This window comes from Brienomyrus brachyistius, chromosome 18 (genome assembly GCF_023856365.1).
Source record: "Brienomyrus brachyistius isolate T26 chromosome 18, BBRACH_0.4, whole genome shotgun sequence".
Lineage (NCBI taxonomy): Eukaryota > Metazoa > Chordata > Actinopteri > Osteoglossiformes > Mormyridae > Brienomyrus > Brienomyrus brachyistius.
Genome location: NC_064550.1, coordinates 2,411,232 through 2,435,523, shown reverse-complemented (window position 1 = coordinate 2,435,523; position 24,292 = coordinate 2,411,232). Strand labels below are relative to the sequence as shown.

Below are 24,292 nucleotides of genomic sequence, written 5' to 3'. Positions count from 1 at the left end.
CTCCGTCTGGGAGCCTGCGCGTTGGCCAGGTTTTGGCCCTTGAGCGATGAGGAGGTGGATGAATCCCTGCTACTGTGGCCATCCGAACCGGACGCCACGGAGTTGCCACCGCCGCTCGAGCGGAATTGCTTCCGGCCTGAGCGGGTGGCGAACAAAGGGGCCGCCACTGTACGAGATGCCATCCCGCGAATCCCGCGGCGTCTTAAAGGGACCAAGCCCGTCTCATCTGTGCAGGCTCAGCTCGTCCCACCGCTTACGGCAGAGACACTCCGGCCAGAGGTAATCGCTCCAACCCCGATTCACATTACCCAGTTCTTCACCCTCCAGGGGTTATACTGGAGGGTGAGGGATGAACTGGCCGGGCAGATGTCGCCCGAAGCGGACCAGCTCGTGATGCAGCTAGAGGAGGGGTTCGCTGCGTTCACTCCTGCTTCCCCCCCGGAAGTCCTGGAGCAGCTCGCAGCGGATCTCCGAGGGCTGCTCCTGCTCCGGAGAGCGGTGGATCCCGCTCCCGTGCAGCCGCCATTGCCGGCGGACCCCGCTCCCGTGCAGCCGTCTTCGCCGCTGCCGCCGCCTGCGCAGCCGCCTTCGCCGCTGCCGCCGCCTGCGCAGCCGCCGCCTGCGCAGCCGCCTTCGCTGCCTGCTGCAGCTCCCGGGCAGGCGCCCCCACTGCAGCAACCTGCAGCTCCCGGGCAGGCGCCCCCACTGCAGCCAGCTCCTGTTCCTGACTGCGCTCCAGTTCCTGCAGAGGCGCCCCCTCTGCAGCCGCCTGCTGCAGCTCCCGGGCAGGCGCCCCCTCTGCAGCCGCCTGCTGCAGCTCCCGGGCAGGCGCCCCCACTGCAGCCAGCTCCTGTTCCTGACCGTGTTCCAGTTCCTGACCGCGCTCCAGTTCCTGCAGAGGCACCCCCTCTGCAGCCGCCTGCTGCAGCTCCCGGGCAGGCGCCCCCTCTGCAGCCGCCTGCTGCAGCTCCCGGGCAGGCGCCCCCACTGCAGCCAGCTCCTGTTCCTGACCGTGTTCCAGTTCCTGACCGCGCTCCAGTTCCTGCAGAGGCACCCCCTCTGCAGCCGCCTGCTGCAGCTCCCGGGCAGGCGCCCCCTCTGCAGCCGCCTGCTGCAGCTCCCGGGCAGGCGCCCCCTCTGCAGCCGCCAGCTGCAGCTCCCGGGCAGGCGCCCCCTCTGCAGCCACCTGCTGCAGCTCCCGGGCAGGCGCCCCCACTGCAGCCAGCTCCAGTCCCTGACCGCGCTCCAGTCCCTGACCGCGCTCCAGTCCCTGACCGCGCTCCTGTCCCTGACCGCGCTCCTGTCCCTGACCGCCCTGCTGCAGCCGCTCCTGAGGTGCCCCCGCTGCAGTCCCCTGCAGTTCCCGGGCGAGCGCCCCCACAGCAATTGCCTGCAGCCCCAGTTCCTGATCTCGCCCCAGTTCCTGATCTCGCCCCAGTTCCTGATCTCGCCCCAGTTCCTGATCTCGCCCCAGTTCCTGATCTCGCCCCAGTTCCTGATCTCGCCCCAGTTCCTGATCTCGCCCCAGTTCCTGATCTCGCCCCAGTTCCTGATCTCGCCCCAGTTCCTGATCTCGCCGCAGCCGCTTCCGAGACGCTCCTGTCCCCGCCTGCTACAGCCGCTTCCGAGGCGCCCCCACTGCAGTCACCTGTAGTTCCAGGGCGAGCGCCCCCACGACGGCGGCTTGCAGCGCCTGGGCCGGCGCCCCCACTGCAGTGTCTTGCAGTTCCAGGGCGAGCGCCCCCACGACGGCGGCTTGCAGCGCCTGGGCAGGCGCCCCCACTGCAGTGTCCTGCAGTTCCAGGGCGAGCGCCCCCGCGACGGTGGCTTGTAGCGCCTGGGCCGGCGCCCCCACTGCAGCGTCCTGCAGTTCCCGGGCGGGCGCCCCCACGAGGGCGACTTGCAACGCCCGTGCCGGTGCCCCCTCTGCAGCGTCCTGCAGTTCCCGGGCGGGCGCCCCCACGACGGCGGCTTGCAGCACCTGGGCCGAGGTCCCCACTGCAGCGTCCTGCAGTTTCCGGGCTGATGCCCCGGCAGCCTGACCGTGTTCCTGTCCCGGCGCCCCGGCAGCCTGACCGTGTTCCTGTCCCGGCGCCCCGGCAGCCTGACCGTGTTCCTGTCCCGGCGCCACGGCAGCCTGACCGTGTTCCTGTCCCGGCGCCACGGCAGCCTGACCGTGTTCCTGTCCCGGCGCCACGGCAGCCTGACCGTGTTCCTGTCCCGGCGCCACGGCAGCCTGCAGCAGCTCCAGAGGCGCCCCCTCCGCCTGCAGCAGCTCCAGAGGCGCCCCCTCCGCCTGCAGCAGCTCCAGAGGCGCCCCCTCCGCCTGCAGCAGCTCCAGAGGCGCCCCCTCCGCCTGCAGCAGCTCCAGAGGCGCCCCCTCCGCCTGCAGCAGCTCCAGAGGCGCCCCCTCCGCCTGCAGCAGCTCCAGAGGCGCCCCCTCCGACTGCTGCAGCTCCAGTCCCTGTCCTAGTCCCCGAGGTGGTCCCGGACAACTCCATCTTGGCTCCTCCCTCTTCGGAGGTGGAGGAGCTGGAATGGGACCCCTCGGGGACAGAACTTGTAACCCCTTGTCCCTCGCCCCGGCGACTTCGACCCCGAACTAGGGTCGGCCTGTCTGTGTCCCGCAGGGGAAGGGGACACAGACGCAGGGCTGGGGTCCCGCCCGCCCTGCCCCCTGGCTCGCCCTCCCTCGCCTGCGCTCTGGCTCGGCTGGCGCCTGCGGGTCCTGGCCCTCCGGGTCGGCTGTCGCCTGCGGGTCCCTCTCCAGTGCCTCGTCGCCCCGCCTCGCTCCCCTCTCCAGAGCCTGGTCGGTCGCCTGCGGACTCCCCGACGGCGGCTCCTCGGTCGCCTGCGGGGCCCCTACCTCCGGCCCTCCCCCGGACGTCACCGCCTGCTGCAGCTCCCCCCTCCTCCGGGCCTTCGCCGTGGGCCCCTCCAGCTCCCTCGTCCCCTTCCCCGGTGCTCCCTCCTGCTCCCTCCCTGGCCCCTCCGCGGGTCCCTCGCCCTGCCTCCTCGGCCCCTCCGAGGTCCCCTCCGGCTCCGGCCTCCCGGCCGCCTGCGGCCCCTCCGGCTGCCGCCCGTCGCCCGCTGGGTCTCCCTCGGGCTCCCCTTTGTTCCCCCTCCTTGTCTCCCTATGCCCCTGCCTTTGTCCCGCCTGTCTCTGTCCCTTCTTCTGCTCGTCCCTTCGTCCCGCCCGTCTCTGCTCCTCGTGTTCCTCCTGTCTTTGCTGCCCGTCCTCCTCTGTGCCCTCTGTTCACTCCTGGCCCTTGTGTCCCGCCGGTTCCTTCTGTGTCCCCTCTCTTTCTCTGTCGGTCCGTGTTCCCCGTCCTCTGTCAGGTTTTGTCCCTGGTCCTGTCTTTGTGCCTGTTCTGTCTCTCTGTTTAGTTCCCGGTCTTTTGTTCTTGGTTTTGGGTTTTGTTTTTCAGGTCCTGGTCCCCTCGTCCCGTTCGTCGCCTCCTCCTGGGCGCGCCCGGTGCAGCGCGCCTTTGGGGGGGGGCTCTGTCATGCCCGGCTTGTCCGCTCCTCGTGTGTGCCACGCCCCCTGCCTTCCCACGTGTATTTCCTTGATTGTACCCTGCTGTATCTGCTTACTTTGATTAGTCTTGTCTGGTTTTAAGTCCTGGTCTTACCTGTTAGCATTGTCTGTCATTGATGTTAGTCGGCGTGCCATGTTCCCGAGTCCTCGTACTCCCAATAAATCCCCGTTTGCCCTAAGTCTGCCTGCTTGCTTGCCTCTCCGCTCATCACCTTACCCGTGCGCCTCTACCGCCGACGTAGATCGTGACAGTCACGAGTTCCCAAAGAATAGTTTTGTGCACAAGAAACAGAAGGTTTGCGAGAGAAAACACCTTGTTAACGATGGCGGTCAGAGAATGCTAACAGTGGAAAATGAACAGCTAGGGAAAAAATTTACAAAATGGGTTCTCAGAATGCACCACTAATCCACCCTTCTGAAGTTCTGAAGGTTAAAAGAAGGTCTTACCCAGTACTAGTTAGGTGTACCTAATACATTTTATTCTCAATTGCTTTGGCACATGTCTCAAATGACAAATGACATTTAAAAAACAATGAGTGTAATCCCCACACCATGACCTCACTTATGCACAGCAGAACATCATGACTCATTGTTTCCCACAAATTGCAAATGTGTTCACTGAGAGAATCATTTTCTTTTGAGATGTGAGCTAATATTATGGGTGAGTTACGGCCATATGCTGCCTAACCATAGTGTTGTGCTTTATTTATATAAACTCTTCTGAGAAATACACTTAAAGTCATAAGAAAATCATGTACGTATTATATTTTATTTGCCATTTTCACAAGTACAGGTGCATTGGAACTGTACTCTTTGCCAGCTCCATCTTGCTCTCCGTAGCTTGGGGGGGCACAGCACAGGCTAAGTCAATGTGTGGTGCCCTGGAGTTGGCGGTTAAGAACCGTGCTCAAGGGTCCATGGGCATGTGACTATTCTGCCAAGGCTTAAACCGGCCATCTTCCCATCACAGGCATAGTCTTAGCCCACTGAGCCAATCACTGCCCCAGGTGTGTTTCACGAATGAGCCAAAGCAACTGAGAAAAACCGTAAACTGGCCACTGAGTGTAGTTCTGCCTTTTCCTTATTTTAAGTAACGTACATCTTTCTAAACCTTTTTCTCAAATATGGTAACTTTGTTATTCGATTTGGTAAATATCACAAGCATTAAATATTAAATCTCCCATAAATCCTGAAACATTACTTTTTGTGTATAAATTAATTCGAACACCACAAATCCCATTTACTCCAACCGTACACTATGGTGCTTCCTCCACACATGCTAGCTGTCATGATCGTGTATAGGCGAGTGAGCAGGGTTCGGGTAATGAGGGTGAGATAGACGGAAGTCCCAAAACAAACGGGTTTATTGCAGGCTGACGAACAAACACAGTACAGACTTCAATGACAGGACTGGGGAAACGTACTCGAACGCAGACTGAAATACACAGGACTCAATGGGAATAACTAAAAACAGCTGATAACAATCGGGATTACGCATGAGGTTAATGAGGGGGCGTGGCATACGAGAGAGTAATCTGTATACTACCCTACTGAAAAATAAAGACCTGAATGGAGTGATATATAGGGAGCCCAGCTTATGACATAACGATAATAATTATATATATTGTACCCATGTTTTAATATGTTGTGGAAATGATAATAAAAAAAAATATACAGTGGCCTCGTCTTAATATATTGTGGGGACGATTTAATAAAAAGTGGCCACAATACATGTATTTTTTTATTGCTTTGTCATGAGAGGGAATCCACAGATACACACTATTGCTATCATATAAATCATTTATAGCCCTTGTTCACTGCTTGAACACTGGCTTGGGTCACTGTTTTTCAGAGAATTTTGCTATAACAGATACATGAATCCATTACAGTATATAAGGCCTGTAGCTAGAAATACATTTTGGGGGGATGTCCCCCTTGGTAGAATATGCCAACTTGGGGGGGAGGGGGGTTCCCATTGGTGAATGTTGCTAGCTGGGGGACAGAAGCAAATTTAGAGGGGGGTTTAATCTAATAATTTATGTGATTGCCTGCATGCCTGGTCTGTGGTAAACAAATTTTGTGGGGTTGAAACCCATAATTATTGTACGTGGCTGCAGCAACAGGAAACAGTTTGAATCCATACCACTTTGCAAGTTGAGAGTGTGATGCTTATCCAGTGACCAGCCACCTAAGTTGGAAGGAACCATCTCAAAGCCTTGCAGCAATGCCGTCCTCTTCTCTGTGACAACGAAGTCAGGACACGGCTCGTACTCATAGCCGACAGTCACTGAAAGAAAAACGCAATCATCATTTGATTTCAGTGTAACAACTAATTCACAAACTAATTTGAATGTTGTATGACAAGAAGAGGTCGCACTTTCCTTAATACGATTTTATTAAATGTCTCCATGGAGACATTGCATAAAATCGTGTTAAGCAAAGTGCAATCTCTTCATGTCATACTTGATTGATTCTTTTTTGCGTTCCAGCACTCTGATAATGGTGTTATACTGTATCACTAGGAGCGAAGCCCGTTTTTTCCATACTTTACTGAGCCATGAAAAATGCTTTCAGTGCTAGACAATTGCAGTTTTATATAATTGCAAACAAGCATTTGTCACTTTTTCATAATTCTTCACACAGGTTCCACCAATATCACCGATATGCAGCTTAGCCCAACAGTTAATCTCACCTCCAAAATGCACCGAAAACGTACTTCAGAATAAAATCATGCAACCAAACACTGGCAAAAGTTTGCATCCGATAAACATACATACTGTAACACTATGACCTAAAACATACACTAACAGGAAGTATTGCAAAATGCATTATTTTGTCTTTAAAACATGAAAATATTCATGTAAATCAATGTTCCTTTAGCAAAGATCGCCTTTTCACTCTGTAGCATACTGTATAAGTACAGATCCCCATACATTTTCTAACTGCACAAGTACAAAGAACGCATCCCAAGAAAAGCAAGGAAACACCCAAGTTGGGATTGCAGAACACAAGAATATACAATGGACAAATTTTCCTGGCTGCCTGCTGACTCTCCATGCTGCCAAAGCACAAAAAAATAGCAGTTAATAGTTTTACACATAAGGGGCAGAACAGTGGCGCAGTGGTTCGCATTGTTGCCTCACACCTCTGGGACCAGGGTTCGGGTCTCTGCCCCCTGTGCTGTTGTGGCTGGTGCCCCATACTGGGTTGTTCCCTATCTTGCTTTGGAATAAGCTACGGACCCCCTGCGACCCTTAATAAGACTATCAGTTGCAGAAAATGGATTGATAGTGATGTATAGTAATTATGATATTATCATTACAGCTGGGTGGCATGGTGGTGCAGTGGCTAGCCCAGCTCTGCAGGCATGGTGTTTGCATGTTCTGGATATCCCCCCCCCCAGTCTGAAAAGGTGTATTGGAGTTGACAAATTGCCTGTGTGTGCAAATAGGTTGGCACCCTGCCTGCTTTATTCCCTGTCTTACGTCTTTAGCTTATGGATTGGCCCCAGGCTCCTGTGATCCTGCATAGGACAAGTGAGTATTGAAAATGGATGAATCATTATAGTCACCTTAAACTCACCTTCAAACAGCATATGTAACAAAACATCTGCGTACTATATTAAAACACTGCATAGCTCATTAGAGATTTTGCATAACCTATGAGCGAGAATCGAGAGCACATGGGAACAGAGAAGTTTTTATACAGTCAGACCTTGGAGGCTTTTTCCAGGAATCACTGGTATCATTACTTGCCTGTGGAAGTTCTCCCATCTGGATACAGACCTGCTATCCTGCATACATTAAACTCTTATGCAATAAAAGCATATATGAAGAATAGTGGATGTGAGAAAAACAATATTCACACTACAATTACCCCCATTTATAAACTCGCAAAATTCTCTAGTAGGACATTTTGTTGAAAAGCGGGATGCTCACTGACTCCGACTCCAATTCTTCCCACAGCAATGCTGCGTTGAATGGCAGTCGATCTCTTTGTTGTTATATTGAATATCCCACAGATATTCAAATGCATTGTGACTGGGCAGGACACTAACTTAAACTAAATACCTGAATATAAGTGTCTGTGCCTGTTATGGAAGAGCAAGATGGGACATGAAAAAAACATATTTGCTGCCCATATGAACAATAAAGTTATTTTCTATTCTGAAAATCATTAATTATGAATAAGATTTCTTTCTTTTTTTTAATGCAAGACGTAGAAGTACCATATCCCAGTTGTAGTAGGTTGTGATGATTATTGCATTTTATGGGTCTCTCAGCACTACTGTTATACTGAACTTTCACATGACTAACTATAGATTGCCTGTTGCCCTATATACAAGACTGAAGGCATTTTGCAGGAATTTTTTGGTCTTTTTTCTCATATCTATGTCTCAGTCTTGTCAAGCCTTGAAAGGTTAAAACCTAAAACACTGAACCTGGACAGACTTGGTTCATGTCGTCTGCTGAGCCTTTGAGGAACTTGTTGTTTCGCTAAAGAAATTATAGCAGCACAGGTGTGGGGGGGGAATCACTGTGTGTGTGTGGGGGGGGAGGTACTTTTCAGGCAATCTATTTCTGCTGATTTTCTGTCCTGGTCTTAACCACATATGGCTGATTTGACAAGCTATGTAAGATGCATGGAGTACAGAAAAAACATAGAAAAGACTATTGTTAAGGTCCGTCTTACACTATTAAAATCCCCATTGTTGCAATTTTGAGTGAAGAGTTTTCTTTAACAATCTATGCATATTGAGGCAGATTCAACAGACAAATTCATAAATTTGATTTTGAGTCATCTGGTCACTCTATTTCAAGCGCATGCTTCACTAATGTTTTGTACATGTAAGGTGTTCAGCATTAATCAAAATAGCTGGAGCCAGTTATATATACACCAGTTTGAATAGATAATTATGTATTGCTAGTGCCTGGAAGAACTATGGGGAAAAGATACACTGGAAGGAACACACTAATATCCTGATCACTACGATACTGCACTGTGCACTAGATAAGCTGGCACTATTTACCATTATTGACATTTTCATGGAGTTGTGGAGTATAGGAAAAGCAGGTGTGCTTTGGCTCAATGAAACAAATTATATTATCTGTTTCACACTGTCAGTGTATGACAACAATGCATATTAAGTTATCTGCTAAAGCCTGAATGCATGCATCATGCAGAGCATAGAAAAAGGAGGACTGAATTTGGAATTCTCTGAAACCAGCATGGTATGAGAACGACAAAAACAGACGACAGAATACTGCAAAACGATCTTTTAAAACTGGTAGTGACTGCAGAAGTGATGATTCTTTTGAGGGGTCTTCAACTATGAGTACAGTATATGAATAGCCACCAAACCTAAAACTGTTCATTGTGTGATTGTGCAGTCATTCTTTGGCAGCACATACTTTGGTAGTATATTTGTTGTTTAGTGCTACATATGGTCTGAAAAATAACATACCTATTACTTCAGCCAAGCCATAGACCTTCTGGCCATAAATGTCAGTCTTATTCCAGGCCAGGACGTAGACCAAGCTGGGAGCGGCTGGAAACCACTTCTGGAAGACACGCCCCTCAACAGCTGCTGTCAGATGTACTTTAACCAGGCCAGTAGGGATGACAGATTGAGTGAGGATGACACGCAGCAGGGACTTGTATCCTGGGGAACGTGTGCTGAGGTAGTTCAGCTTCATGTAGCTACCAGGGATGTTGATCTCTTCTTGTACAGCCTAGAAACCCCAAACCAGACTTGCATGATGAAGCCACTCCTATACTAATCTGCTACCTCTACCTCTCGCTATAAAAATAAAAGCAACCATTGAATCATAATACAAAATACTGGGTAATGCTTTACATTATATTAACTGCACCTTCAAAATGCATTCATTATGCATTCATGGAACATTCATACTGTAAGTAGCATGTAAGTATACCTCAACATCTCGTAAAACATTGCATTCATAATATGTTCAGTGTACAAGACATTACAGCTGTAATACACATTAATAACAAACATTATAATCTTATAATCTGTTCATGTTTGTTACTAATGTATATTACAGTTTTTCCTCGACTGCTTTGGAGCATTTCTCAATTGACAACTGACATTTGCAAAACAACAAGCTTAATCCCCACACCATAACGTCACTTCTGCAGAGCACAACGTCATTTCTCATTGTTTCTTACAAATTTCCAGATGCTTCAGTACATGTGTGCAGATGGTTTTGTATAATATTCCTCACTTGTCACAATTTTCAGTTGTTTTAGTCTTTTTGGTAAAAATAGATGATATAATTTGCCACTATAATAATTTTACACCCAGATGTATATACAGTATATATATTATCCAAACTTTCAAAATGATTTAAAAATATATTCTATAAAATGCAATGATTTGGCATTGTTGTGTTTTTGGATACCACAATTCATGACTTCATTGGACTTGTATTACCATTTTGTGTTACCAGTTTTTATGTTACAGAGTGCTGTGTGACTTTTTATTTGCTATTTAACTGTCTTGAGATCTAAAGGTTACATGTGCATGAGAATGCTTAAAAATAAAAGCGACCATTGAACAGGTCTGGGGCATACATTTAGCACATAGTGTATGAACTAGTCAGTTCATACAGAGACTAGTAATTTATTGAAGTAATTTATGTTAATATGCCTGTCTAATATTAGCAAGTCTGTGTCCTTTAACCTTACACCATCTGTGACGGAGTCCATGACCTGTACAGTATATGGTCCAACAGAACAAACTATAAAATGCAAGCACAGCCCCCTGAACTTGACAGGTTCTGAAAGTTTACAGCTCACAAAATGAATCTTAGGCCATTATTCTAATTGGTGTTACACAGAATGACTCTGGCGGTTATTTTAAATGTAACTCAAAGAAAGCTGAAATTGTGTTGTGTGTGCTACCAAAATGAAACCAATAATTATAAACTATTGTCTTTCATGATCCTATCTTTACTTCTGGTTTACAGAGTTTTATGGGGTTTTTTTTCCTGTCAGTTACAGTCAACACACAGACATAGTCACTGCAGCTGCTATGTGTAAGTTACCATCATTTTTTTAACCCACACTTAACAATCCCTTTCATACCTGCAGTTCTGGGACTACTGGTCCTCTTTCCCCACAGGTACTTGCAAACTGAGTTAGTGGAGGGGCCAGAACAATGGGGTAGGGGATCACGAAATTTTTGATGTTACAAGTAGAGGGTTGAGCTTCTACTTTATCCATGATGACTTTATCCAGGACCACAAACTGGTTCCATGGCAACCAAACAGGGAGCCTCTTAGTAAAAAATGGTGTACGTTGGAAGACCAGTATTATGGAGATCCCTCCAGCAGCGACCAGATCAAAACTGAAAAAGAGCACCTCCATGTCAAGATCACACATGGCGTCAAGAACTGTCTAGTTAAAGCAAAGGTTGGGACAAACATAACAAAACAAATACTCAACAATTTCTCCCATTAATAGAAAAGTGGTTATGGATGCTGGATGGATGTTACTATATTACTTTAAAGAACTATTATTATAGATACATGTTTTTGCGTCTATCTGCAAATGTGCGTTGGATGGTCCTTTGGTTTGATCAATGATTTAAAACCCTTGTGTCTTAAGACATACAGTCTAAATTGCTCATTGCTCATTATGTATCTGTGTGTACCAGGGGTAGGCAATCCTAATGCTGGACTGCCGGTATCCAGCAGGTTTTGTATGCTACTTGATAAATTACTATCTGCCTGAGATCAGGTGTGGTCCATGCAAGATGGAAACCTGCAGGATACTGGCACTCCAGGATCAGGGTTGCCTCTCTTGTATACCCTGTGATGAACTGGCATAATGTCCACGGGGTAGTCTACCCGATGCCCAGTGCCCCGCCGCCCTCCCCCCCCCCCCCCCGCCACAGAACCATACCTGCCGTCCTGGCGACTAACAGTGAAGCCATATTCAGCGCGATGCAGGAAACTGATGTTGACTCCCATCAATGGGGTCTCATCCCCTAAAATCACCCGGCCTCGGATCACAGCTGCTCGACTATAAAGAATCAGCAGGAGGATGGCAGAGAAATTATATTTACATATTCAATAAAGTGAGCAGAGACAGGTTTTCATCAGCTGGGATATCTAAATTGGATAACAAATACCTGACATTACTAAACCATGAAACAGCAGCAACACCAGCTGGCCCAGCAATGGCCCAAAGAACGAAATGTTCATGCAGCAGAACACTTTAAATTTCTAAGTACGTAGTATAATCTGAAGAATATATTAATGTGTGAATTCTTATTCAGCATATTCAAAATTTTAACATCTGGAAATAGTCTCCATCAACCTCCATGGAAACATGTACATCTCTATGCATATACTTTTCTATTTATACAAATAAGTCCTATATTTTTTCAATGACAGCCCCATCCATGCATGGAGTAATTATGTGCCACCGAGTGCCAAATAACTAATTTTGAATGACCTGGATTTTTGTAACATAATTATATTGAACCAGCTGGAGACACACAAACCATGAATTTTTAAAAGCTGCGTTAGTTTTAAGTACAATCTGTTTTGCAGTACTTCTTCTAAGAACAAACTTAAAGGTTTGAAGAAAAAAAAAATTAACTGGATCGACTGACAGGTGTTGAGCCTCAGGATCCAAGAATTCAGGCAAGTGAGAAATTTGCCATACCTGCTGTCAAATGGAAGATCACCAGGGAACACGTGGGTGCTGCTCTTGCCAATTAGGAAGCGGATACGGTCAAAGAAGAGGCGTGGGAAAAATGACCCAAGTGGCTGAGAGCTCTGCTGTATAATGTCCATGGGTTCTGGGGAGCCTTCACACACTGGGCTGTTGTGGCAGTGGTCCTGCTGGCAGCAGTCTGGGTCCACACAGTCTGTCAGCCCATCTGAAACAGAGGGCTGTCCATGTTATACTACAAAGCAGTGTTTCCCAAGCCAGCCCCTGGACACCCCCAGACAGTCCACACTTTTGCTGCCTCCCGACTTCCACCCTGGATTCACATCACTATACATACAGGGCAACCCGATCTATGGAAACTCCCCTACTATTGCCTTCTTATAAGCGTCGGAGAACATATTTTTGAATGCTGTTTATCGACTACTACTCAGCATTTAATATGATATTCCCCTACATACTGTATTCCAAACTCCAAGATCTAGGCCTCAATCAATATTTCTGCAACTGGGCCCTGAACTTTAGTCTCTGTGCTACTTTAACATTTGTACGTGTACTCTGGTTAAAATAAGTAAGGTTGAGCAAGTACAGTAGTCCGACATTGATAACCGATACTGCTGGCTCAGGTAGCATCCCTGTGCTTAGCCAACAATACAGCTCAGATAAGTAGGACGCCATTAATGTTTACACCTGGTCACGTTGTCAGGAGTACAAACGGCCCAGCACTAACTTCAACGCAGTGATATGCTTGGTGTGTGGAGTATAAAGCAATTCCTACATATAATTGCTCACTGCAGCATCTATGGATTATCATCTTACGTAACTGAGCCATTATTTCTGGTAAGAGACATTGCTGTTGTATTTTTCAAATGTATTGTTTTGTTGCTTTAATCACCACAGAAAAATGCCATTTAGTGCCATTATATTTTAGAGAAGGCAGACATTTCTACGAGTGAAATCTCCAAAACCAGTCAACTCTAACCACAACAATTAGAGATAGATAAATATTACTGCAGGTGTATCTGAAAAATATGTTATTATTATTATTATTCTGGGGTGAGCTACTTCATTAAATGATGATAATAGTGCTGTTATAATCCAGTTATGGCTAATTTATTCATTTAGATCCAAGAGGGCACTACTTCAGGGATATACACTCACCGGCCACTTTATTAGGTACACCTTGCTAGTACCGGGTTGGACCCCCTTTTGCCTTCAGAACTGCCTTAATCCTTCGTGGCATAGATTCAACAAGGTAATGGAAACATTCCTCAAAGATATTGGTCCATATTGACATCATAGCATCACACAGTTGCTGCAGATTTGTCGGCTGCACATCCATGATGCAAATCTCCCGTTCCACCACATCCCAAAGGTGCTCTATTGGATTGAAATCTGGTGACTGTGGAGGCTATTTGAGTACAGTGAACTCATTGTCGTGTTCAAGAAACCAGTCTGAGATGATTCGAGCTTTATCCTGCTGGAAGTAGCCATCAGAAGATGGGTACACTGTGGTCATAAAGGGATGGACATGGTCGGCAACAATACTCAGGCAGGCTGTGGCGTTGCAACGATGATCAATTAGTACTAAGGGGCCCAATGTGTGCCAAGAAAATGTCCCCCACACCATTACACCACCACCACCAGCCTGAACCGTTGATACAAGGCAGGATGGATCCATGCTTTCATGTTGTTGACGCCAAATTCTGACCCTACCATCTTAATGTCGCAGCAGAAATCGAGACTCATCAGACCAGGCAACATTTTTCCAATTTTCTATTGTCCAATTTCGGTGAGCCTGTGCGAATTGTAGCCTCGGTTTCCTGTTCTTTGCTGACAGGAGCTGCACCCGGTGTGGTCTTCTGCTGCTGTAGCCCATCTGCCTCAAGGTTTTACGTGTTGTGCATTCGGAGATGCTCTTCTGCATACCTTGGTTGTAACGAGTGATTATTTGAGTTACTATTGCCTTTCTATCAGCTCAAACCACTCTGGCCATTCTCCTCTGACCTCTGGAATCAACAAGGCATTTTCGCCCACAGAACTGCCGCTCACTGGATGTTTTCCCTTTTTCAGACCCTTTCTCTAAACCCTAGAGATGGTTGTGCGTGACAATCCCAGAAGATCAGCAGTTTCTGCAATACTCTGACCAGCCCGTCTAGCACCAAAAACCATGCCACGTTCAAAGTCACTTAAATCACCTTTCTTCCCCATTCTGAAGCTCGGTTTGAACTGCAGCGGTTCGACTTGACCATGTCAACATGCCTAAATGCATTGAGTTGCCACCATGTGATTGGCTGATCAGTAATTTGCGTCAACGAGCAGTTGCACAGATGTGCCTAATAAAGTGGCCGGTGAGTGTATGTCTCTCCATCCTGATACTGATTTGCTACAAAATTAGTCTTCAATGTAGTTTGCTTAACAGGCAAATAACGTAAACACAGTTTGACAGGGGCTCACCTCCATCATTGTCAGTGCTGTCATTGCACTCCATCTCCATAGTGACACTGCACGCTGAGCCACCCCAGCCAGCTTGGCAAATACAGTGCCACTCATTGTGCTCCATCGTGCACCTCCCATTGCCATTACACAAACCTGGGCATCCATCTGCGAGAGAATAGGCACGAAAAAAGCCCAGTTAAACGTATTACCCATGGCACCAAACCTTCAATTTCATAAACACATTTCTTAATGATATTTGTTACCCTCTACATTAATCAATTAGTTACACTCATTGAGAAAGTCACCATACTTTTTCAGGATTAATACCATATGTTTATTAATCCTTTAATCCAATTGCCCCCTAAGACTGAAATAGATCAAACAGTGCTGACGATAATCCCACAGTCTGGTGAAAAAAATATTCCAAAAGAAATGAATAACATCAAAACAGTAAAATACCTTCCAAATGCATCTGTAAACTTCACCAGATACAGGCAGTCTCTGAACAGATCACACAAGAAGATAATTGCTCCCCACCTGTGATTAACTGTATTGACTTTACTTCTGAATAAAATCAGCTGTCTCCAGAGGATTCTGCTGCTTTGCAGTGCATTTCAAAGAGAGGAATGGCTGGAAAGGCACATTCAAAAGAGCTTGGAGATGACGTTTTTGGAAAGGCCGAAGTTAGAAGGCTGTACACAAAGATCTCAAAGGCTTTAACGATCCCTGGTAGTACAATGGGGACCATCATCAAGATGAGATCTCATACCACCCAAATCTTGCCTAGATCAGACCAACCCTGCAAATTCGATGATCACACAAGAAGAATGCGGAGGAGGTGAGGCTATCAAAAGGCCAGCACCACCTATGAGGAAGCCACAGACCTTTATGCTAAGGACAGGTCATTTTGTCCATATCTCTAAAAACTAAAACACACCTTACAGTCAGTCGGGTGGCAAGAGGTGCTGTGGTGCAGCAAAAAACACTTTTTTGGTCATAGTACAAAGAGGATGTGTGTCAAACACCCACCATATCTTACAACTCAAATAACAGAAATCCTACAGCAAAATCAGTCCGAGCCTCTAAAGAACAACTTTGCCCACCTACTGCAGCTCCTTACATCTCTCCTGATGCAGGTGCACATATCAGGCCCACTGCCCACAGTTGGCTGAGGGATCAGCAATTTCAGCAGGTTGTTGGGACTGCACACCTGGCTCACGTCTACATGTGTGACTCACAAAGCACATTTCTTTGACAACTTTAATCTGTCACAGCCACGCAGATATCTATTTAAACGTGATGGGTTGTACCTCCACTTTTCTGGGGCACAAATGCTCAAATCAAATCTGTTGTACAACATCTCTCACCCATCCAGGAATATTATCAGAGACAGTGTCACTCAACAAAAGCCACATTTATCTGCTAAAGACGTGCTTTGCATATGCATAAGTGTGCTTGGGGGAATAGATGAGGATCTGTGCCATATGAATGAGGTTTACCACCTGTTAGTAATTGATATGTCGGAATTTATGCCAGTAGCTCAATTATCCCTATTTGTAATAGCAGGTGGCATGGCAGCATAAGAAAGAAGCAGTAGAAAGCTTCAAATGAGTATAATTTAATTTGTGCAAAGTGTCCCAACCTTCCTGAAGACAAACCAATACTGCAGGTTCTTAAATATGTGGTACTGAATGTCCACTCAGCAACAAATCTTTCATAGAAGGTCAGCTGATTGAAAACCAGAATCTTGATGTTATTTTCCTTACTGAGACCTTGCTTGATAGATATTGGCTGACCACGTACTTCATGAAACTAATTAGAGTTTTTTCAAAGTGTCTATGCTGAACAGAAAGGGTGGAGCATGTTTATGCGCTAAGCTATTTTCTTATAGGGACTTCTCTACATTTGAATACCTTGCAATGCATCTCAAATGTGATAAATCTGTTCTTATGCTGGCTATCTATCATCCACCTAGCCTTGACTCGGGTTTTCTATATAACTAATATTTTACTATGATTTTGAATGTTTTAATAACTTTTGATTTTAAGACTCATATAGGCATAGCCACAGAACCTAGAAGGATAGATTTTATGAGCATATTAAACTCATTCGACTTGTTGGAGCCTGTGACAGGCCTCACTCATAAATAAGGTCATCCTGGATTTAGTGATATGTCATCGTTCGGACATTAAGCTTTCTCGAATAGCAGATGGTTTATAACCATTTTTATGTCTTCTTTGAGAGGCCAGTGATCACCACAAGCTGAAATAGTAAGTGAAAGGTTACTAAACACTATGTTCTGACTAATTACGCTGATGCATCTAATAACCTTATGTTCTCTATTCCTCTTTTTCAACTACCTCGCCCATGTAATGCTTTTGTTGAGAGATTTAACTCCAGAATTACAGAAAGTAAATCCCAAATCCCTTTTTACTACTATTGATGGATTGTTAACCCTTCCCCACGTATCTCATCTGAGCTTCTTACAGCTGATAAATGCGATGTTTGCAGCCCTCTTCAGTGACAAAATTTGGGTTAGAAGAGGCAAGGAATACTCATCCTTAAAACCTGGACGTTAATCCACCATACTGTACTGTTCAAAGTAATCTGGCTGGTTTTTCTCCTATTGACCTTCATTTGCTAACCATAACCAAGTTATGTTACTCCTGAACTCATAAATCTGCACTCATGATCCCCTCCCCACAAAGTCATTTAAACAAGTTCTAAATGCATTGTCAGCAAATGTCCTGAATACTGTTATTCCTCCTCTGGAAAATGGAATTTTAACACAATGTCTTAAAACTGCTATTATCAAGCCTTTGTTGAAAAAAAGTAATCTTGATGGTACTGTGCTCAGTAATTATATGCCAATCTCTAACCTTCCATGTCTTGGGAAAATAACTGAGAAAGTTCAGTCCATTCAGTTGATTGATTATCTTAATACTAATATTCTCCTCGAAGTGTCAGTCTGACTTTCAAGCACACCATAGCACTGAAATGGCTCACCTTAAAGTGCTGAATGATTTAAAGTTAAACAAAGACTCAGGTAACCTCTCCACTCTGGTTCTTCCTCCATTCTGGTTCTTCTAGGTGTCAGTACTACCTTTGACATATAAGACCATGGGATTCTGTTGAACCAACTGCGTACCTGGGTTGGCCTCTCTGGTACAGTTTTAGACTTGTCCAGATGATACCTAGGTCGGTATTAATACTGTGTTGCACTTAATACCTATGTCTCAAAGCATCAAGCCATTACATGTGGAGTCCCCCAAGGCTCAATTTTAGGACCTATATTAATTAACCTTTACATGCTATCATGTATGAAAAATAAACATTAAATCAACTTTTATCAGTATGCAGATGACACACAGCTATATCTGTCTCTAGCTTCTGATACTCATGGGTCTATCCACTCCCTGCTTGAATGCATACAGTAGATGACATAAACTTATGGAGGTCACAGAACTTTATACAACTGAACAGGTTAGAAACAGAGATGCTTGTTATTATGCAATGAACTACTGAGGGAGGATATACATTACTGGTGTACTTAGAATCAATGTCTCTGAAGGCCAAACAACAGATTAGAAACCTACAGTATGAGTCCTTTGCAAGAGGGATCTTGGCTTTAACAGGCATATCAGCAATGCCTGCAAAACAGCATACTATCACCACTATAATAGGCCATCATGCGTTGCATAACATCAAGCACCTTGCCATGCAGTCAACATTCGTGAAATAATGGATACTTTTGAAGAACTCAGTGAATTGAAGCGTGGTACTGTCATAGGATGGCGTCTTTGCAATAAGTAAGTTTGTGATTTTTTTTCCCTGGTAGATATTCCACAGTCAACTGTAAGTGGTATTATTGCAAAGTGGATGTGTTTAGGAACAAGAGAAACTCGTCCACGAAGTGGCAGACCATGTAGAGTAACAGACCGGGGTCACCGACTGCTGAGGAGCATGGTGTATAAAATTTGCCAAAAAATATATTTTGCATTGTGCCAACTGTGAAGTTTGTTGGAGGAGGGATAATGGCATGTGGTTTTCAGGGGTTGGGCTTGGTCCCTTAGTTCCAGTGAAGGGTACTCTTAATTTTTCAGCATACAAAGACATTTTGGACAATTCTATGCCTCCAAATTTGCGGAAACAGTTTGGGGAAGGAAGGCCCTTTACTGTTTCATCATGACTGTGTCCCAGTGCACAAAGGAAGATCTGCAAAGTCATGGAGTTGGCAAAATACTGGTGCAAAACACCAGTTGGCTTTTGAAGGAAACCTGCTGCCCTCAGACAGGAAGTTGGTGATCAAAACTGTTTCAAATATCTCACTTTGTTTATATTTACAGTATTTTATATTTTTCGTTCAGGAATTTTATATTACTTTTTACTGGGTTATTGCAAAATATCAAACATAAATTAAGGTGATAAATCATTTTGAAAGGGGGTGGTGTCATTCTAAAAAATCTATCATATGTGAATACTCTGATACATTTGCTTAAGTAGATTTGAAACGTTACTATCTCAGTGTTTTCTTTGAAATTTGCAATGTAATCCCACAATGTTTCTGAAAATTCTTTCTTGAGGTTAGGTCAAGTCAGGTTGGGGAGCATGCACTGGTTCAGCACATTGCCGCACCCACCACGTCACGAAACACCTTGGGACCCTGATTGAAGACCCCCGAGGCTGACATGCAGTTCAGTCTCACCTTCCGGAAATGGCCGTCTATCTGCCACAGCCAGGTGTCATATTGGTATCACCTTCACCTGGTCCAGCTGCTCAGGTCCTCAGTAATGAGGATTGTGCAAGCCATATCACCCTCGGGGAATCGTGCCACATGGCCTTAGTGCTGTAACTGACATGACCTCACAATGCAGGAAATGTGTCTGACTGTGTACCTGAGCAACCGCTGGTTCTACACAAAATCAACCCAGCGGTACCCAAGAATTCTCTGAACAGACACAGTAATAAAGGAGTCCAGTCTTCATCTCAGGTCACTGGATAATGTCTATGTCTCGCAGTCATACTACAAAACAAGGAGCACCAAGACCCTAAGGACTTGGTCCTTCGTCCTCTTACAAAGATATTGGGAGCCACACACCCCTTTTCTGTGACCTCATGACCCCCAATGGTCTCCTAATCCATATCAACTTCACAGGAAGAGTCACGAGACACGAGAATGTCGCTGGCAAGGTAAACGAACCTTTAAACACGGTCAATGTTCTCTCCACAAATACACACACTGCTGATGGCTGTGCCCAAGAGGTCATTAAAGGTCTGAATATTTGTTTTTATCCAGGACACTCACAAGTCCAGACACTCCAACTTCTTTGATCAGAGCCTCCATTTACTCAGCAAAGATCATAGCATCATTGGCAAAGTCATGATCAGTGAATCTTTCTTCACCCCAGATGCCCCACAGTTGCTGGTCCCCATGACCCTGCCCAACACCCAGTCTAAGCAAACACTGAGTAGGAGCAAGAATACACCCCTGATGAACCCCAGAATCAAATGGGGAAAACCTACAGTAGAGGTTCTGCCTCCACTCCGCACAACACTCACAGTAAGTAAGTAAAGTAAAACTTCTCGTATAATGCACTTTTCACAGACAAAAGTCAAAAAGCGCTGTAGAAGTCCAAAGCAGTCACCCTTACAGTACATAAACAATAAAAAAAATTATATATATATATATATATATATATATATATATATATATATATATATATATATATATATATATATGACTATGTACATATATATATAGATATATGATTTCTAACCAAAAGCTTGTTTCAATGAAATGGTTTTCCGACTACATTTAACAGAATAAACTGATTCAGCAAGGAGGAAGATCATTCCATAACCTCGGGGAAACAGACTGGAAGGCATTGTCGACACGAGTCTTACACTTGATGCATGGAACAGCCCTTTCTCCTGAGATCTGAGCTCTCGGATGGTCTCATAATTGTTAAGGAGATCCATTAAATACTTTGGGGCTTGACTATTCAGAACCCTATAGGTAATCATAAAACCTTATCCTAAAATCAACAGGAAGCAAATTCAAAGATGATGAATTAGGTGTTATGTGCACCCGTCTACTAGAACATATTAGAAGCCTAGCTGACACATTTTGAACTGCTTGGCCATGGGAGACAGAAGCTTTATTCAATCCTGAAAATAAAGCATTACAATCATCCAAACGAGATGAGGTGAAAGCATGAATAAGCATTTCAAGCTCAGCTCTAGACACTACCCAGCAGAGCTTAGAGATTTGTCTTAAATGAAAAAAGTAAGATTGTGAAAGCGATTTAATATGAGCATCATATTACATACATTAGGCTGAGCATTCGACGAGATAGACACAATCACCCAACTGATAACCTCCCGGAAACTGGGGTGTGATACAATCATAACCTCAGTCTTCTGATGATTCATGAACAAGTAATTATTAGACTGCCAATTTTTAATCTGCATAAAACAATCAGTTAAAATAGAGAGCTTATGAAGCTGGTGGGGCTTAAAAGAGATATATAGATAAATATTGATTGGATATATATGATAAGGCATGCATTTAAAAAACCTAATAATAGCCAAAGGAAGTATGTACAAAGAAAAAAGGAGGCGTCCAAGGATAGATCCCTGAGGTACGCCTCTATTTAGTGCTGACATATCAGAAAAATGCTTTCCCTACACAGACAGAAAAAGACATGTTTGATAAGTAAGATGAAATTTAATGCAGAACTAGAGATCCCAGCCAAATTCTGTAACAATTTTTGTGACCAACTGTGTAAAATGCAACAGTATGGTCAAGGAGTACCAACAATGAACAGTTATCATTATCTGCAGCCATTAAAACATCATTAAAAACTTTAAGAAAAGCTGTTTCAGTAGAATGCTTTTTATGGAAACCTGACTGAAACGGATCAATAAACTCACATTTCTCCAAATAGACTGCAGTTAAACCACGCTTTCCAAGATTTTACTAATAAAAGGTCATTAGAAATTGGCCTAAAGCTGTCAGGTAAAGAAGAGTCTAAGTTAGGTTTCTTCAACAAAGGGTATAAAACCGCCTCTTTAAAATACAAGGGGATACACCCTTGCAGCAAGGGGCAATTTATAATTGATACTAAAAATGGAGCTACAGTATCAAAGGCTCCAAGCAGAACAGAACTGGGAAGAAAATTTTAGATGGGAAAGAAGAAGGTTTCATCTTAGGTAATAAATCAAAGAGATCAGCAAGCAAAACTGGACAGAAAGAGGTGAAATGATACACAGACAAAGGAAACTGAATATTTGACCTCAGATCCTTAACCTTATGCTCAAAATATTTTTGAAATTTATTACATCTTTTGAAAAGGCCTGAACATTGAGTAGTGGAACAGAAACGATATTATTAATTGTGCTAAATAATAATTTCGAGTTATGTTTACAAGCAGCAATGAGATTCGCGAAATCTCTTCTGCCATGTCATCGTATAACCAAAGCAGATCTTTAAGATGTTCACGATGAACCACCAGGCCAGTGGCCTTCCGCAGATGTTCGGTTTTGCGTAACTGCCGTCAAAAACTCCTAATTGAGGCAGACAGCCAAGGAGCAGCATAATTAACAAAACGATGGCTGACTGAATGTGGAGCAATTAAATGAAGTAAATGTCATTTAAAATGTCAGTACGGCGATCATTAAAAGACTGCACCAGTGATTCCACATTGTCTTTACTGGATAATATAGAATTATTAAACCGCTGGGAGAACTGAGAGATAATGGAATCGGTTATAATGCAACCACATCTAACTTTTTTTAGTCGTAGCAACTCTGAACTACAGATTAGTTTAAAAGGTATGGACTTGTGATCATTAAAAACAACACGATTTAAACACAGATCATCGATAAGCGCACCAAGAGAAAGTCCAATGTACTGTATGTCCTCTGAGATGAGTAGAGCCAGAAACATGCTGAATAAGATTAAAAGTGCCCGTCAAAAGAATTATACAGTGCAGCACTAACTGTTTGACATAAGAAAGATATTTAAAAAAATAACCGTTAAACCCACAGCCACAGACAGAAAGCTGAAGCAAGTTCAAAAAAGGCTGCAAGTTGCAAAAGGTGAGTTACCCTCCATATCACACTGTCAAATCTCAGTTATAAACATAAAGGACAGGACCGATATACAGGGCAGCCATGACGTCCCGAAACTTCGAGAGGAATCTGCACTACGGGAACAAGCTACATCTGCGATAAAACCTGAATCCTCTTTAGGTGTAAAATCACTTTGACAAGTGAGAGAAGAACATTAACTGAAAATGACAATATTTAGATGAGTCAGGTGCCTAAGAGACTCAAGTTGACTCTAGCAAAAGACATACAAGGCTTCTATACCACAGGATTTAATCCCAGAATAGATTTCTTGGAAATAGTTGTTGCCATATACAAGTTAATATCCACACCTGAAATGTAATACTGGCTGGCAATTATTTTAAGACTGTAGATAAATATATATTGTACGTTACCTTTGAGAACCAGATCCACATAGTTTGCTGGCAGAGAGGAAGAAATAGAAAGTTAAATTAAATGAAAGATTACAATTAAGTGTTTTCTGCATCCCAGAATCTGGCATTCACCCATTAAATGTAAGCACGCTTATGCGGAAAGGACAACAGCATGGGTGATGTGTATGAAAGCGTTATCTAATCGGCTGCGTGAAATAACATCATAAACAGGGACGGAATATGTTGCCCAATTTGGAATGAAACTCACCAGTGTTGCAATGCTCTCCCTCCCAGCCCGGGTGGCACTCACACCTCCCATCTCTACACTGGCCGTGTTCTTCACACTGAGGGTGACAGATCTGCTGTTCACACCCCAGGCCTTCCCAGCCTTCCTCACACTGACAGCGACCTTCTGCGCACACTCCGTGATTTCCGCAAGACAGAGGACAGAGCTCTGCAGGGAAAAATACGAAAGGATGGTCTCCATGTCACTCTGATGAATTACAGTAGATCTCCAGTGTCTCATGGTTTCCACGTAATACCAGATATTAGATCCCTATTTCTCTTCAGGAATACTTAAATTCCCTTTTGGAATTCTCTACTCAACTTTTAATTGAGAAAAAAAAAACTGAATATGAATATTACTACAAATTAAATGCTACTGTATACTATTTATGTACCTATAAGTTTTGCAGCTCCCATTAGTTACAGTCTTCTATTAATAGCTTTATTCAAATGCTATACAATGACTTTGTATTATAAACAACCTTATATGTCTGCTTCTAGTCAAGTCATTGCTTTTAGTGGCTCCATTAAAATAAACTCTGCTGTCATTGTATTACAAGGACTGCAAAATACAAGTTTCACATGTGTGCATATAGCATTATGGCATCATTTGACTGACCATCTATTTAAAATTTAAATGTAGCAATTTGCACAGTGGATGACTTTTGGGTGGAGCTACAGGTAATAAGTGGGAGGAGCATAATGGAGAAAATGAGATCTGAAGAATGACCCCACAACCTTCGATGATCTATTCTAAACTCAAAACCCGTGTTAAAAATGTAGAGAAGACAAGTTGAAAATACCAACTACCTTAATGTAATGCCTGAACTTTAGGTGTTTTAAATGC

General features: G+C 44.6%; 1 protein-coding gene across 3 annotated transcripts in view; it reads right to left on the bottom strand.

Annotated features, from left to right (window-relative positions):
- tenm1 (teneurin transmembrane protein 1) overlaps positions 1-24,292 on the bottom strand; it is a 150,226-nt gene that overhangs the window by 48,596 nt on the left and 77,338 nt on the right. For all 3 annotated transcript variants that reach the window (XM_048983523.1, XM_048983521.1, XM_048983522.1), the window contains exons 12-19: positions 23,429-23,614; positions 23,182-23,208; positions 14,696-14,842; positions 12,233-12,449; positions 11,465-11,584; positions 10,646-10,907; positions 9,003-9,270; positions 5,682-5,825 (exon numbers count right to left, since the gene is read on the bottom strand). In XM_048983523.1, coding sequence (XP_048839480.1) covers positions 5,682-5,825; positions 9,003-9,270; positions 10,646-10,907; positions 11,465-11,584; positions 12,233-12,449; positions 14,696-14,842; positions 23,182-23,208; positions 23,429-23,614 — 1,371 coding nt within the window. The remainder of the gene's footprint in view (positions 1-5,681; positions 5,826-9,002; positions 9,271-10,645; positions 10,908-11,464; positions 11,585-12,232; positions 12,450-14,695; positions 14,843-23,181; positions 23,209-23,428; positions 23,615-24,292) is intronic.